At 37.0% G+C, this 17,973-nt stretch overlaps 1 protein-coding gene across 7 annotated transcripts in view; it reads left to right on the top strand.

The window, feature by feature from the left end:
* Positions 1-17,973, top strand: part of DENND1B (DENN domain containing 1B) — a 296,281-nt gene that overhangs the window by 118,009 nt on the left and 160,299 nt on the right. For all 7 annotated transcript variants that reach the window (XM_023584048.3, XM_023584046.3, XM_058274918.2 and 4 more), the window contains one exon: positions 16,835-16,884. In XM_023584048.3, the coding sequence (XP_023439816.2) occupies positions 16,835-16,884 (50 nt within the window). The remainder of the gene's footprint in view (positions 1-16,834; positions 16,885-17,973) is intronic.

Genomic DNA, 17,973 nt, shown 5'->3' with positions numbered 1-17,973 from the left:
TTCTGCCAATCAAAAGTTTAATCCAATTACATTTAAAATCATCATGGATAATGTAGGACAGTCTGCCACTTTTGTATTTTATCTTTGTAATTCTTTGTGGTGGTTTGAATGTGTACATTCTCCAGGAATCATGTTCTTAAAGCTAATCCATTCCTGTGGGCATAAACCTATTGTAAGTACACTCTTTTGTATAAGTTACTTCAGTTAAGGCATGGCTTAGGGTGGGTCTTAATCTTCTTATTGGTGTCCTTTATAAATGGGATGAATACAAAGAGGTAAAGCCATGGAGGTAAGAAGCTGAAAGCATGAAACCTGGAAGAGAAGAGGGAGACCAGCAGATGCCACTATGTACCTTGTCATTTGACAGAGAGGCCCTGGATCACCATCAGCCAGTTTGTGGCAAGAACTGATCACCTTAATTATATCTTGATTTGGACATTCTCTTAGCCTCAATTGTATGCTAATAAATTCCCATTGTTAAAAGCCAATACATTTTCTAGTATCTGCTTTGAGCAGCTTAAGAAACTAAAACAGTCTTCTACCTTTTTTGTCCTTCAAGTCTTTCATTAATGTCTGCTATCATATTTATTTGATTTCATTTATTTGTCCATATGGAGCCCCTTCTCATTTATATCTGGATATAACTTTGATATAATTTTCCTGTGGTACTTTGGGGTTAAAATTAACATCTTACACCTATAACAATCATATTTGACTTCAATAGCATTCTCATGCACTGTTTTTGTACCCCTTCTTTCCCCACCTTTTTGTTATACTTGTTAGAAATTGTATCTTTGTACAGTGTATGTCCAAAATCATAGATTTATCATTACTTTTTATGCATTTGCATTTTAGCTCCTGTGGGAAGTTAGAAGTGGAAGTACGTACCAAAAAGTACAATACAACAGCACTGGCATTTGTATTTACCCAAATGTTTACCTATGCTGGAATTCTTTATTTCTTTATGCCACTTTGAATGTCTGGTGTCCTTTCTGAAGAACTCTCTTTAGCATTGCTTGCAGGACAGGTCTAGTGGTGACAAACTCCCTCAGCTGCTTTTTATCTGGGAATGTCTTAAAGCACCTTTCACCATTTTTGCAAATTTGCTTTGTGTTGGTTGGTGCTTTCTGTCAGAATTCAGTTATTCTGTCCTCAAGGTCAACCCAAGATGAATGCAAAGTGCAGCACCCTTTCTGTTTTTTCTGGGCCTGTGTTTTGCCCTGGGTTTGTGCTCACCAGTGGCCTTAGGAATTTCCCTGTTTAAAGGCCTCTGAATGTCCCCTTGCTTTGCCAGCAAACAGACTTTCTCCTTCTCCTGGGATTCCATGAAGTGACAATGCAGGTAAGCCTTTGCCCTAGGCTGTCTGCCTCAATTGTTTCTTATACTGCTTTTATTGTCTGATGCTGCTTTTGTCCAGAAGGCAGATTCTGGGAGGGGAACATTTCCCAAGTCAGTGTTTTTCAGCCAGAACAAAGCTAGGGACTTACAAAGGAAGCCACAGTTGTCTCCAGACACCCTAGGGAGGGGATGAGAGAGGTGCCAGGAAGGGCACCAGCACCTTTTTCTACAGTTCCCCAAAGCAGTGCTTTCTTAACTGTCCCTGTCAGGAATTACAGCATTTCAGTTCTCCTCTGCAGCTCTGAGGAAGTGATTCACGTTTAAGTTTTCTCTGATGCCTTTGTCCTGGGTGGGTTGAAACACTGCCCACTCTTTGAGTGAGGTTTGCAGTGATCTGAAGTTGTCAACTTTTTACTGATCAAAAGCATTGGTCAATATTGGCTTGTCCCTTCCTCAGATCTTCGGAATCTGGATTTTTATGTCTCTCTTTGGTACCAGCAAGCTACACCTGGGCCTGGTCCCCACTGCTGCCTGCCATGAGAGTGAGGAATGGGTGATAGTATCTAGATTTGGAGAGGCAATGGGCATTGTTAATACTAAGGAAAATTTTATCTAATGCTGTTCTAAGCACTTTACGCTTGTTGATTCATCTAATTCTTATGCTAACTCTCTGAGGTATGTATTTATCACCTCCACTTTATAGATGAGGGAGGTTGCCCCAAACTGCTGTTAAGTGGTAGAACATTGATTTGAATTCAGACAATCTGGCCTCAGTTTTCATGGTTGGTCACCTATAATATTTATACTGTGCTGCCTCTCAACAATAAAGGTGCTTATTGAGTACTGAGCACTTATTACCTGCTAGGAATTTTATTGACTATTATTTGTGCTATATAATTTAGCTCATCTAATCCTCACCATAGCCCCAGGAAATTAAGGCAAAGAGTCAAAAATTCCATGACCAAATTCACACAGCTGTTCAGTAGCTGAACTGGGCTTTGAAGCTAGCATTCTGCTTGGATATTCCAGGCTTTTACCCACTGTGATTAGCAGGGAGATTGGATTCTACATGGTGGGGTGAGGGTTAAGAACAGACTCTCGGGAACACCATTGGAAAAGGCTTATGGAAAAGGAGTCGTGAAGTATCCTGAAAAGACGCAACAAAGATAGGAGGAGAGCTAGAAAAAAATGAACATAGAAATCCAGAGAGGAAATTAGTCAAAAACCTTGGCTTCTTTAGACCAAGGCCAGATCACTTTCATCACTGAATCCTAAGTATTTGATAAATAGTAGATACTTAATAAACGTGGTAATTAATGAAGAGTCATACATTGCAGAAGAGTCATATATGATAAAGATTAAGACTATTTAGTGTAGAAATCAGAGATCTTGGTTGGCAGCAGGTTGAGAAGACTCAACAGCAAAAAGTGATAGGAACTACCTGAATGTAGACCATATTTTTGAAAAAGTTTTCATTGTAAGGAGGAACTATTTTAGTTCTCCTTTAAAGCTGACCAATGTTGAATCTTACTCTTTAGAATTTACCTTAAACTGTTCTACAAATAAGTCACTCCTCTTTTTACAATTACTTCTTATTTTTCATAACATCAGTAATATTTTATCAAGAATAAATGAAAGATATGAGATAACTTATTTAGATTAATTATTATTAATTCTTAACAGGCAAAACTTATCCAGAAACTCTATGCCATATCTTTTGGTTTAATGAGTAAAAACCTTTACAAGAGATTCAGAAAATTGTATTTTCCCTTTAAGGTTATTTGTGCCAAAGTGGACTAAACTAGAAGTGATCAAAACCCATTTCTATTTGGTGACTTTCTATGTGTGAAAAGAACCAGTGTTCATAGGTCAATTACTCAGAGAAAAAGTTCTCCATTACTAGAAGTAATATCAAAATTCGTTCCTTCATTTATGATCTCAGCAAGAGGCCAAATATTACATCAGCAGGGAGTTGAATTAAAGTTTTATTCCAAGAGGTAGGTGTTTTATAATGGGTGGGGCAGAATACATTTGCTAAATAATAGCTCACAATATTTGTATTTAGAATTTCAAGAAACATTTAAAAATCAAACACAACTTCAAATTTAATTGTAGTTTGGCATATTAAAAAATATGGGCATGTGCATTTTTTTTTTTAAAGTAAAACTCCCTTTAGTTAAGGTACAAAAGAGAAATCAGAACTTCTGAATTCTTGAATTTTAGTCTACTTCATGCAACTTTTTCTGAATATGGTTCTATTTTAATTACTAAGTACTTAGTTCCTGTGTTACATTGAAGGGAATAAGAAAAGTCAAGCAAAGTCTATTGAATAGAATTGCTAAATCTAAGACTGATCCCAGGTGTTTACCATCTGAGCTCTAATTTTCTACATCTTTATCTGTCCTCCCCTCCTTCTCGCCCCCCCATAATAGACAGCTTTGACCTATTATCTACAGGTTCCCACCTCTAAGCCTAAGATAATTAAATATTCCCTCTATTATTCTTAACCTTGTTTAGCCTCATCCTGCTTGCATTACTCCAGTATTATTCATTTCTGATATGACCCATGTTCTGATATGTGACCTATGATTTTGTTTCAGACTCTAGAGAAAATGCTTTAAATTTAATTACCCGGTATTTTGTTCATCCATAAGAAAGAATCAATTTAAGCCTTTATTTTTAAGTCTACTGTTTGAAAGGAGTTGGGCTTTTTAAAAAAATGTTGAACACTTAACAAATTTGTGTATAATCCACGCTGATTGTCTCCGTATTGTTCCAATCTTAGTATATGTGCTGCTGAAGCAAGCAATGGACATGTTTTTACTGTAAATCTAACATTCTCAGTAATAATAAATAAACATAGATATAAGAGCATTCCCCCCCACCCCCCCAGGATTTAATTTCAAAGAAATGAAACAATCTAGGGCAAGTAATATTCACGTTTATGATTACATGTTGTCCCATATCTCCTCCTTCCATTACCTCTTTACCTTTTTTCCCCCTGTACCCCAGGTGGAGCCTTAGTTCTGAATTATTAATTTCATAATCTTGATTCTTCATACATATGACAAAAGTCATCCTACAGAGACCAGATAGGCATCTGCTGATTATGTATTGGAACCTAATTAAAACAAAGTGAAAGAATACATGGGCAGGGCATAATGTTTAGAAGCTCAGGCTTGAATTCAGATCCTGACTACCATTTGCTAGCCATGTGACTTTGGACAAGTTTCTTAATGTCTCTGTACCTCAGTTTTCTTTCTCATGCAAAAGAGGGTAAAACAGTGTTTTTGTAAGGATTAAATTAGATAATATATGTCAAGTGCTTAGGTTAGCACCTGCCACAGAATAAGCAATTATTTTTTATTATAGCTTTATGTAGGAAAATAGTAAAACCATGCATTCTCTTTTAAATCAAGGAAAACAGTGTTATTTTAGTTCAGCAGATTTTTTCTGAGCATGAGTGATGTGCCAGGTACTGGGTAGGCATTTGGGGAGCTCCAAAGTTGAATAAGCCCTCAAATATTTTAGAGACGTACTTGTTCTACTTGATGTGCCAATTGTAACAACTAGAACTTTCTGGTTTGCTACTAACTTCATTGATCTGCTTACTCACTAATCACTTTTTGTGATTATAATACTAGAAGTGGTTGAGCACTGTACAAGCTATATCTTGACACATATGTTTGGAAAAATAAAGATATATATTTTGATGATTATATGAGAAGATTTAGTGATTTCAAACTTGGAAATATTACAATATATTCTTTGTTGATGGGAGTATAAAAATATGAAGAATAACACTGAAGAGTAAAACAGTCATATCTCTTATTGCTTCCGTATCTTTTAATCAGTGCCAGTTTCCTCTTTTGCCATTGTCTTAGCCAGGTTCTCTCTCTCGAGCACAAGACATTTTGCCCAACTGTCTCCTGAGCATTTCCATTTTTACTCCTTTATAATATCTTAATTTTGTGCCCTTCTCTGTATTACTGCTGCAACAATATTACTTCAGGTCACCGGCATTCACTTCAATTATGGCAAAAGTTTTCTATCTGATATCCCAGCCTTTAGTCTTGCCCTTTCTTAGTCCCTTCTACACACTGTAGCCAGATGGATTGTTTAAAAATTTAATCCAATCATGTCCTTCTCTTGCTTCAAACACTTACAAACGTCCCTATTTTCTTATATAGGGTGACAATATGATTTATTGTCCAAATGGAAATATTATTAATTTATTTATGTCTTATAATTTATGTATTGTGAAATGCAGATCTTAAGTATATAGTGAGATATTTTGACAAATGCGTACACCAGTGTAACCCAAATTCCTTTCAAGATAGAGTATTTCTGTGACTCCAGAAGGTTCCCTCTTGCCCATTCTCATTACTTAGGTAATTACCACTGTGACTACCCCAGTCCCACAACCCAGGCAACCACTATTTGGTTTTTTGTTTTTTTGTTTTTTTAAGATTTTATTTATTTAATTTCCCCCCCTCCCCTGGTTGTCTGTTCTTGGTGTCTATTTGCTGCGTCTTGTTTCTTTGTCCGCTTCTGTTGTCATCAGCGGCACGGGAAGTGTGGGTGGCGCCATTCCTGGGCAGGCTGCTCTTTCTTTTCACGCTGGGCGGCTCTCCTCACGGGCGCACTCCTTGCACGTGGGGCTCCCCTACGCGGGGGACACCCTTGCGTGGCACTGCACTCCTTGCGCGCATCAGCACTGCGCGTGGGCCAGCTCCACACGGGTCAAGGAGGCCCGGGGTTTGAACCGCGGACCTCCCATATGGTAGACGGACGCCCTAACCACTGGGCCAAAGTCCATTTCCCACTATTTGGTTTTTATTGCTATAGATTATAACTTGGATACATTAGAGATGGAAAGGGAATGATATTGATAATTGTGCAAGGAAGACATATAAAGTGTCCTGGGTAACCTGGGAGGAATGGTTCATCTAGTCTTTGAATCAAGTCCAAACTCTTTAATTGGCTTAAAGGCCTTATGTAAAGCCTCTCTTTGCACATTTTCTTTTCTGTGATGGGAAGGCCCTTCTAGCCCATTTCCCACCCCTCCACCCCCTTCTTTTCCTCCGTATAGCCTGGTCACCCTCTCATTCTCTCTTCTTTTTTCAGTTTATATATGATTTCTGACCCTCAAATTTTAGTTACATTCTCCCAGGGGATGGCTAACTATAACCCTCCTCCCAAATTTGGTGTGCATGTCTATCTTTTAGATTCTCTGGTGCTCTTCACGTTTCTCTTTAGTGTGATTATCATTGATTGCTATTCACACATTAAGAATTTTCTAAATGAGTATACATAGCATATTAATTATTCATATATAACTTGACATTGCATTTATAAATATATGAGTCAATACTGATTGGACTTTTTACCCTTTAAAATAGTCTTCATAGATATATTTTTTTTGTAATGGATCTATTATAAATTAATTCTTCTAGACAAAGCTTCCAGATAGTTTGTAAAATAGAAAATCAATTATGATTTTTCCAAACTTAAAAATATACTGTCTTAGTTTGCCAGGCTGCTGTGACAAATATCACACAATGGATTCACTTAAACAATGGGAAATTATTGGCTTACAGTTTTGAGGCTAGAAGAAGTCCAAAATCAATATATTGGCAAGGCTTGCTTTCTCTCTGGTTCTTTAATGTTCTGGTGCTGGTTGCTGGCAATCCTTGGATTTCCGTGGCTTGTCTATCTGCCTCCTGTCTCATGGTGACATTCTCTCCCTTCTTACTTCTGTGACTTCCCTATTCTTCTTTATAAGTCCGCCAGTAATCCAGATTCAGGTCCACCCTCATTCAATTGGGCCACATGTTAACAAAAAATAACATCTTTAAGAGGTCCTTTTTATAATAGGTTCACATCTACTGGGATGTGGATTAAGATTAACAACATGTGTTTGGATACTTAATTTACCATGTATACCATGATTTCCATTTCTATTAGGTGATCTTACAGATCCCAAGGGCCTTTAAGGTTTGCAGAAGTAATGAAATATGCCATTACTTCCAGAATATAAAAGAGTCATCTAAAGATATATTTTTTAGACACCTAAAAGCATAGGGTCCCTGATTTATTCTCTAAAACAGAAGATCCTATTGGTTTCTTAAAACACCTCAGATGAATCATAAGATTCCTATTTGGTTTGTCACAGAATTCACTATTTGGGGAAAGTAAAGTAGTTGAAGCATAGTTTGGATCTAGGTTCTAGCCAGGACTAATGATAAAAGGAAAATTGTAATTTACTAGTCTGGAAAAATATCATATCCCTATTTGGAATCCATTGCAGAACAAAACAAAACAAACAGGCAAACAAAAAGCAGTTCTCTGGTGTGTGGCCTTGGCAGCAAATGGAGAATATTTGCATGAATATGATGACAGAAAGATTTTCTTCATATGGTCTAGGCAAGGAGAGTAAGAGAAATAATGTGGGTCAAAGGTCTGGCAATCTACATGATTGGGAAGCATTTAACATAAACTTAATAAAGAACAAAGAGAGATTTCCTGACAATTGAAGAAAATAGAAAACTAATTCCATAATAATAGGCAGTAGTAGAAAGAAAGATATATATTTTCTAAGGGTACCTTTAACAATATCTTTTGCCAAGACAATTGAAGAGAAGACCTAACGAGGTTGTAAAAGAGACCAAGAAATATTTCTATTCCGCTGTTTAGTCAATGGTTTACATATAGTTGGTGATTAATCTAGTAAATGATTGGTTAATAACTACATGAATGAAAATGGAATTTTATTAATAAACCCTCTCGTAAGTATTTGAAAAATGTCTATTGGCATGACTCTTTGAAGATGTTTTTAATGCAGAAGAAGCAATCATTATGGTAGCACAAAATAAGCTTCCTGTGCCTATTGAAATCAGGTATGCACATTGTATGCCTTTGTAATGTTAAGAGTTTGATTCTATTGTATGGTAAATAGAAGTAGCTGAATATATTCAAACCTGTATCTACATATTTATATGCACATACATCTATATAAAATACATGAAAAACCCTTCAAAGGAGATAGATAAATTATTCAGCATAATACTTTTCACCATTTTATCTCTCAGTATCTTAGAGTTTTAGTGTAGTTCATGGTGCACAGGGCTTAAATGTTGTAGTTTTTCAATAAATATTTGTTGAATAAATGAAACTCTTCTTAATTTGAATTCATGTGACACTTAAGGGCTACCATTGAAACCAGTGTTTTTGTTTTCTTGTTGCCAAAGAAAAATCGGGCAAATGGGTTGGCTTAAACAGTGAAAATGTATTGGCTCATGGTTTTGAGGCTTGGAGAAGTTCAAAACCAAGATGCCATGAAAGTGATGCTTTCTCCCTGAAGACTGTGGCCATCTGGGGCTAGCTACCAGCAATCTTTGGTCCTTGGCTTTTCTGTAATATGCAATGCATATGGTGGCCACTCCTGGGTTCTCTCTTTTCTTCTGGGTTTTGTTGGTTTTAAGTTTCTACTTGGTCCCTCTAGCTAGCTTTCTGTGTGTGACTTTCCTTATAAGGCCTTTAGTAATAGAATTAAGACTCATATGGGGAGTGGATGTGGCTCAAGTGATTGCACTCCTGTCTACCATATGGGATGTCCAGGGTTTGATTCCCTGGGGTTCCTGGTGAAGGCAAGCTGGCCTGTGCAACAGGCTAGCCCGAGCGGAGAGCTGGCCTGTGAAGACTGCTGGCCCATGCAGGAATGCTGGTGCAGCAAGATGAGGCAACAAAAAGAGATAGGAGACAATAAGAGATGCAGCACACCAGGAAACTGAGGTGGTACAAGAGATTGAGCACCTCTCTCCCACTTGGGAAGGTCCCAGGATCAATTTCCGGTGCCGCCTAAAGCTAGGTTTATAGGAGACAGAAAGGGAGAAAGTGATTGTGAGCCAATGCCCATATGGGCAAAATCTATGATGAGATAGAAGTGTATAGTTGTGCAGTGGATTGGCATGACAGTTGTACAGTGATACTGTTGGGTTGGGTGATGCTAGTTTGTGAGGGGGGTACAGTGTGGAGGGTGAGTTGGATTATCCATGGAACTGGGGGAAGGGTTAGCGGAGAGACCAGGCAAACATTGGGGATTTGCCAGTATGTGGTTGAAACTACAATATTGGGAATGTTCTTTTGGCAATAAGGCAGGGAAGTGTTACTGGTTTAGGTTGTCGAATGTGGGGGCATTTAGGACAGGGCGCACTTGGGGCAGGCTTCTAGGGAGTGTGTGAGTGTTCATCTTGACATAGTAGATTTTATCATTGAGTGGAGACCTACATAATGAGTGGAAAAAGTGTTGGACTCCTATCCTGGGGAGTCCTGCTATGTTCTAAAATAGAGAGAGAGCAGTTTCTTGAGAGCATATGCAGTACCTAATAGGGGAGGCTATGCCAGTATGTCAAGCCCTCAGTGTTGTTGTATGTAACTATGAATCTTGTTCTTTAAGGAGTGAAGCTTGGTGGTTGCTGTGGGTCCAGAAGGGAGGGAGAGGGAGGAATAGAATTGATGGAACATAGGGCATTTTGGGGATGGTGGAAGTGTTCTGTTAGGCTGGTGGAAAAAAAATTGTGATTTCAGACCATGAGCTTTAAATAATTATAACTAGGCTCAAACATATCTTTATCTTATTTTTTTTTAAAGATTTATTTTATTTATTTCTCACCCCTTCCCCCCGTTGTCTGCTCTCTGTGTCCATTCGCTGTGTGTTCTTCTGCATCCACTTGCATTATCCGGTGAGACTGAGAAACTGCGTCTCTTTCTTGCTGCATCATCTTGCTGTGTCAGCTCTCCATGTGTGCGGTGCCACTCCGGGGCAGGCTGTGCTTTTTTCACACAGGGCGGCTTTCCTTGCGGAGTGCACTCCTTGTGTATGGGGCACCCTTATGCGTGGGCGCCCCTGCATGGCATGACACTCCTTGTGCGTGGCAGCACTGTGCATGGCCAGCTTACCACATGGGTCAGGAGGCCCTGGGTATCGAGCCCTGGACCCTCCATTTGGTAGACAGATGCTCGCTTCCCTCAAAAATATCTTTATTAATCAAAATAGGAACCATTACAATCAATACATTTTTGCCAACCAGAAATCAGTTTGTTTATTCCTGTAGTGTAAAAATCCTTGATGTGGGATTTGATGAACTCTTGGAAAGCATTTTCTGCATCCTACTGGTTTTGTAAGTGTTTTCTCTGCAAGAAGTTGTCGAGATGCCTGAAGAAGTGGTAGTCGGTTGGTGAAAGGTCAGGTGAATACGATGGATGGAGGCACAACATTGTAGCCCAATACGTTCAACTTTGGAAGTGTTGGTTGTGCAGTGTGCAGTTGGGTATTGTCGTGGAGAAGAATTGGGCCCTTTTGGTCAATCAATGCTGGCTGTAGGCATTTTAGTTTCGGTGCATCTCATCAATTGCTGAGCATACTTCTCAGATGTAGTGGTTTTACCGGGATTCAGAAAGCTGCAGCAGCAGCAAACCACCAAACAGTGACCATGACCTTTTTTTGGTGCAAGTTTGGCTTTGGGAAGTGCTTTGGAGCTTCTTCTTGTTCTAACCACTGAGCTGGTCATCACTGGTTGTCTTAGAAAATCCACTTTTCATTGCAAGTGACAATCTGATTGCGAAATGGTTCGTTGTTGTGTAGAATAAGAGATCCCATGGCCCACTGGGTGGACTGGGGGAGAGTGTAAACTATAATGTGGACTGTTGACCATGTGGTGCAGCAGTGCTCAGAGATGTATTCACCAAGTGTAATGAATGTCCCATGATGATGAAGGAGGTTGCTGTTATGGGAGGAGTGGGGTGAGGGGGTTGGGGGGTATATGGGGACCTCATTTTTTGAATGTAACATTAAAAAAATAAAGACAAAAAAAAAGAGAAGACAATACTTCAAAATGGTGATTTTTAAAAAATTTTCAGTCAGCTCATGAAGTACCCACTTACCGAGCTTTTTCACCTTTCCAATTTGCTTCAAATGCTGAATGACCATAGAATCGTCAACGTTGAGTTCTTCGGCAACTTCTCATGAAGTTTAAGAGGATGAGCTTTGATGATTGCTCTCAATTGGTCATTGTCAACTTCCAATGGCCAGCCACTATGTTCCTCATCTTGAAGACCCTCATTTCCTTTGTAAAACTTCTGAACCACCACTGCACTGTGTTCATTAGCAGTTTCTGGCCAAATGGGTTGTTGATGTTGCGAGTTGTCTTGACTGCTTTACAACCCATTTTGAACTCAAATAAGAAAATTGCTTGAATATCTTTTTTGTCTAACGTCATTTGCATTGTATAAAATAAATATAAAATAAATAGCAAGTAATAAATCATTAGCAAAAAATCATAAAGTGAGAAATGCACATTAAAATGATATTAACATAACCACATTTAAGAATGTATGCCAATAGCGAACAGCAAATTTCAACAATGCAGAACCACAATTACTTTTGCACCAGCCTAAATAGTATACATCTGATGGAGTCTTTAAAGAATGTATAGTAGGTAAGCAGGACTCTGAGTCAGAATGGGAGTTGCCAAACACGGAGTAGGCTTTTGTTCCTAGGCATACCTTTTGTTTCTCACATAATTATCACTTTATGTACAGACATGTTTTGAGAGTATGGAGCACTCATTTTTCTCTGTCTCTGTATAGCCAAAAATAGACGGATTGTTATTGAACCTTTGTAGATATGGATACATGTATATTAATATTAATTTTGTTTAAAAACTGTTTTGTAAACTTGGCATGTATGAAACAGCTTATTATTATTGTATTGATTTGTGTTATTTATGCTTAAAAACCAGCATTCTTGGCCTTGCATAGGATCTTTTTAGTATTTTATTTGGACCATTGTGCAAGCAGTGATGTAATTGTTAAAAAGTAAGTTCAGGTTTTATTTATACTTAATTTTTAAAAATTATCTTGTATATTTGGAATGTTCAAAAACATTACATACCTTCATACCTTCAGATACTGAACCAAATGGCATAGTATACTAAATATATTTATACATGGAAAATTATTCATAGTATAATAAATATATTCATAAATGGAAGATTGTTTAAAAATATTTGTAGCCAGAGTTACATCATGTTTGCATATCCATATTTGGCATCCAAAGTAATGATGAACCATTTTATTCAGTTTATGCTGGTTTTAAAAAATGCTATTCTAAACTGTTTCTCTACAGTTCTTGGGTTTAAAAATAAAACATCCTTCCTGAGCTTTTTTTTTTTTTTAATGTGAGTTATAAGAGTTCTTTATATATTCTTCGTACAATTATCTTATCAGGTCCATTTTCACTATTTCTATTCACCATTATACTGGAGGTTCTATTAGACAGGAAAATCTTCAGTGTAGTTGATCAAATGTGTCTTTTTTTTTTTTTTTAAGATTTATTTATTTTTCTCCCCTTCCCCACCCCCCGCCCCGGTTGTCTGTTCTCTGTGTCTATTTTACTGCATGTTCTTCTTTTATCCGCTTCTGTTGTTGTCAGCAGCATGGGAATCTGTGTTTCTTTTTGTTGTGTTATCTTGTTGTGTCAGTTCTCCGTGTGTGGAGTGCCATTCCTGGGCAGGCTGCACTTTTTTCCCGCTGGGCAGCTCTCCTTACGGGGCACACTCCTTGTGCGTGGGGCTTCCCTATGTGGGGCGCACCCCTGTGTAGCAGGGCACTCCTTGCGCATCAGCACTGCGTGGGCCAGCTCCACAAGGACCAAGGAGGCCCGGGGTTTGAACCGCGGACCTCCCATGTGGTAGGCGGACGCCCTAACCACTGGGCCAAGTCTGCTTCCTATCAAATGTGTCTCGAAAAACCTTCCCAAGTGGTTATGATACCTTCTCTTCTTCCTTCCAGTCCTCTCCACCATCCCACTGAAAGCACCCTAGTTAAGAAATGGAATTAACAGCACATGGTAAATGATTGATTATATACGGTGGTCATGGGAAGGGAAGAGTTGAGTGACTCCCATATTTTTGGTTTGGGTATTGGGTGGATGGAGCTGCCATTCTAGGTGAAGAAGTCTAGAAATAAAAGAACAACTTAAAGTTTGGATACTGTGCATTGATTCTGGAGAACATTCCAAAAATGATGCCAGAGAGTAGTTATGTATATAATCCTAGAGTTCCTAAAAATGCCTAAACTACAGGACCAGGAGGTTTATTTGATTGCTATCCATCAGCAATGGTAGTTGAATTATGGATGTAGATAAGATTTCCCAGGCAGATATATCTTATTGAGAAGGAAAGAATGGAAAATATGGAGCCTTCAGAAAATACCACTATTTCTGTATGGAGTAGGAAAGAAGTATTTGAGAAGGAGGAAAAACAGTTACTGATATTAGCAATGACGTATGTCATTTCATCCTAGACGTTTTTTTCTCAGAAAAATTCTAGCACTTTTGTAGTTATTGAACATTTATTAAAAAAATTTTTACACATTTTAGATTTTTTAAGTAGATTCTTTCTTAAATGCTTGTTTCCCTTTTTATTTAATCACTTTATAGTACTAAATGGTATCCTACCTTATGAAGCACAAAGTTAATATACCATTCTAAAACTAGTAGTTTACTCTCTTCTCTTTCACAGGATGATCTTGATTATAATGCTGATTAATAGAGATATATTGATATGGGACCAAAAAACAACGTATAAGCTTTCACTAGTCTTTGTTTCCAGTCAGAAGATATGTTGCTTTTAGAGCATATACAGATGAATAAATGTTAATGCCTTTCCTGTTCTACTATTTATCTATTTATAATTTTGTATTTCTCTTCCTTTTTTTTTTTCTTTTTTTGAGGTCCTGGGAGCTGGGGGTTGAACCCAGGAACTTGCATGTGGGAAGCTGGCACTCAACCACTGAGCCACATTGGCTCCCCTGAGTTGGTTTTCTCATTTGGCTTGCTTGTTTGTTTTTATTGTTGCTTAGGAGGCATTGGAAACTGAACCTGGGACCTCCCATGTGGGAAGCAGGCGTTCAACCACTTGAGCCACACCTGTATAAAAATAAAATATTTTGGTGAAATAAGAGGATTCTGAAAACCTAAGTAATTTTTTTTGGCTAAGGAAATTAGGCATTACTCTTAAAAAAAAAGCCTATAGAACATGAAGAAATTGGTAACTTCTGAACAGCGTTATTTTAAATCTATCACATAATCTGTGAATGCCAGTCTTGACTGTGTGTATGTGTGCATGTGTGCCATATCAAAAACACTGTAGGGTAGAAATGCCAGCCTTTATTAACATTTTCCAATAAATGTAAAAATAAAATTTTCAATTACCTTTTATTGCTAAAAGGATCCAAAAAAACAATTTCCATGCAACTTATTCCTTTCTCCAACTCTCCTTTCTTTTTTTAACTTCAGTTTGAATAGCACCTGCAATTAAGGAAGAAAATTGAACCCTACGAGCTAGGTAGGACTTCTAGCTATTGATCTGTGTAAACCCAGCTTATACTGTCAAGGGAGAAACAGTCAACTGCTGAGCTGCTTTGTCACTGACATAAGCTGAGAGAGGATTTTTTTGTCTATACTGTTTATACACTAGTCTATAGACCTGCTGGCTGGTTGAATTTTAAAGAGTGCGGAGGTTTAAAGACTTGTCCCCTGAGGGATGCTTCTGCCAGTTGGGAAGCGAGCTGAGGCTGTTTTGCAGAAGTGTATGCATGTGTGTTGGTTGGGGAAAATGGGAGGGGGTGGGTGTGGAAGATTGAGCAACTAACTGGGAAGCATTCTTCTTAATTTGAGTCTTAACATTGATGCGAAATATATTACTAATTTGGGTATATTTAGAAGCAGACATTGAATTTCGAATATATGTTCTTCATTGTTACAGAAATTCTGTAAACAATTTTGCAGAATGATGTCTAAATAGTGTTGTTTATATGTGTAGTGAAAATAGTAAATGGCTTCACTTTATGCAGCACAAGATGGATTAAGCAGTGGGCAAGTGGAACAGTTCTTTTGGGTAATGAACTGATTTTCAGTTTAAATAATTTATTTTCAAGGTTAGTGACTCTTTTAATTACTGTCATTAGTAAAAAATTAGTACAACAGTATTGTTTTACTAATGTCATTAGTAAATATTGTCATTAGTAAAACAGCTTCCTCTAAATATGGGGTCTCTTCTCATACTTTTAAAAGCACACGTTCATAAGCAAACAGGGTAGTCTGCCCTAAAGATAGTCAATTTTGCTTGCTTGTGCAATGCTTTTCTTTCTGCTTCATTGAGTTAAGGGCCTTTAAACTTTCCTAGGCATTGGTATTGGAACTTTACAATGTTTTACCTTTAATCGATGCCTTATTGCAGTCTACCGTTTTAAAACAATGTGAGGAACTTTAACCATTCAATACCTTATTTATATATAGGGTTTAAATATTCAGATTTGATGATTTCTCTGGATTTAAGTGTTATTGGTAGAGTTAGCAGGTATGGTTATTTTTGGGGGGAGTCTACCAAGATATTTGCTTTTTGTTTTTAACAGGAAACATTCTTAAAAATTTCTGCTTTTGACTCCTAAAATGACCTGATTTTGAACTTGTATGAAGTTATTTTCAATTCTTAAGTTTTTACTGTTTGAATCAAAGTTAAGTTTAAGGTGTTTTTCAGATAATAACGAAATAGATCTTTGTCTATTTTATGCCAAATGGCTGTTATTCTATTTCCATTTTGCTATAATTCTTAATGTGTATGATTTCTAAAAGCCTTATAATTTATTTTATAATTGCTATAGAGTCATTATAGATTTCAAAATCAATAAGATTATTTTCTATGCTTAATTAAAACACTGATTTTGAAATTAGGCAGGTAAGTGAAAGTACACAAAATAGAAGCAATATTAATTTAGTTTAAAGGCTTGTTTTTAGATACACATTTATTAGAGTGTTATTTGAAATAAAACTTAGTGTTACTGTTGTTGAAATTATCAAGGTTTGATCCATATAAATGATTGTTTCTTTAGCTATAGAAAGTTCTTTAAAAAACAAAACAAAATGAAAAAAACCCTACCACATTTGACTATGGGACATGTAGAGTTGTTATACCTCTTAGTAATTCATTCTGCTGCCAACTTCATTCCCTTTTCTCTGCCTGCATTTTAATTGAAACAACATTTATATTTTTGAGCCAGGATCTGTCAGAAGTCCCCGTGGCTAGTCTCTGGTACAAGTAGCAGCAGACGTAGCTTACCCATATGGTGCAGTGCTTCTTGTAAAATCCATATGGCCTTGTTGAAGGGAATCCCAGCGGGGATGTGAAGGGTGTTAATACCCTTCAGGCCAGGCCTTTCCCTCCTGGGGTTTCCGTGGCATTGTCAGTGCAATCTGCCAAAGCACAAACTTAATTCCTTTTTAATAATCAATTATTTTAGTCTAGGAACCTGTGCTATTTTCCTCAAGAAAAAAAACTTTTTGCTTTAGAAAATGTCTCAAAGTTTTAACTGCGTCTTCTTAAATGTTCTAAAGTTTTTCTTTTCTTTTTAATTTTTATTTTGCATTTGTAGGAAGTACTAAAGAGCGTGCCAAAGTTCTGTTTCCCATTTGACATTGAAAGGTACAGTATGATGTCATCATTTAAAATAACTGTAGCTGATCTTAGTGCACACTTTAAAATTATTACGTGAGCTTTTTTATGAATTGAAATGTACTTTTGCTCTACTGCTTCTAAGAACAAAAGGCTTGAGATTCAAAATTGAATAGTATTGGTGTGAAAAAGCCTTTTAAGCCATTATGTCTTTTGTTTTCTCCACTGTGGTCAGTAAGGAGAAGTCTTAAATTGTACTGCCAATAGATTCCATTTCCTCCCTTTGTTCTTCAGGCACATATCTTAACACTAGCAGAAAAAAAATGAATATGTCCTTGATCAGAGCCTTAGAATTGTATCTTTTAAATTAGATCTGTATTGCATGATTTCTGTCTCACTTCACCCTAATTGAAAAGACCATCTGTGTGATATTGTAAAACTCATGGCTAGTTGTTTCCCAAGAATAGCTTTATTGAAATAGTGCAATATTATGTAAGGATACAAGGAAACTCTCCTCGCTTTTTTGAAAATCTCATTATGTTTGTATTTTACTTGAACAAATACTGATTGAATAGATCATTACCTGTCTATAGTTGGAATTTTGTAAGAGTATATAGCCTTTTGAGCATAATAACATCATGTATTATTTTTCATGTAATTTTTTTATACCTTATTATCAGTTTTTTAAAAGTAGTTTAGTATGAATGGTTTTAAAAGAAAATCTTAATTTAGGGAAATGTTTTACTGGTCATAAAAATTAGTCAATCTAAATTTTACTATATTAAAGATAACACCTTCCAAATGATGGGATAGATAATACTAATAAATGTTGCTGTTCAATAAGTGATGCCCCCTTGTTTTTACTTCATTGTAAGGAATCAATTGTGTTCTCAGGTTGCAATTTTCAAGCAAATAACAAGGACAAAATAAAGGAAGAAAAGCTGTGAAAGTATAATGTGAACAGTGGGCATTAGAGGGTACAGTAGGCACTGGAGGTTGTTTTTGAAATTATTTGTAAAAGAATTTAAAAACTGTCCCCTTAAAAGTGGCTTTGTTAAATATCTGGCATTTGAAATACAATGTATCTTGATGATTACAACAGTATGTAATATTAGCACA

Source organism: Dasypus novemcinctus, chromosome 13 (assembly GCF_030445035.2).
Source record: "Dasypus novemcinctus isolate mDasNov1 chromosome 13, mDasNov1.1.hap2, whole genome shotgun sequence".
Classification (NCBI taxonomy): domain Eukaryota; kingdom Metazoa; phylum Chordata; class Mammalia; order Cingulata; family Dasypodidae; genus Dasypus; species Dasypus novemcinctus.
Note: the sequence above shows the minus strand (reverse complement) of the source record. Positions and strands in the feature narration are given on the sequence as shown.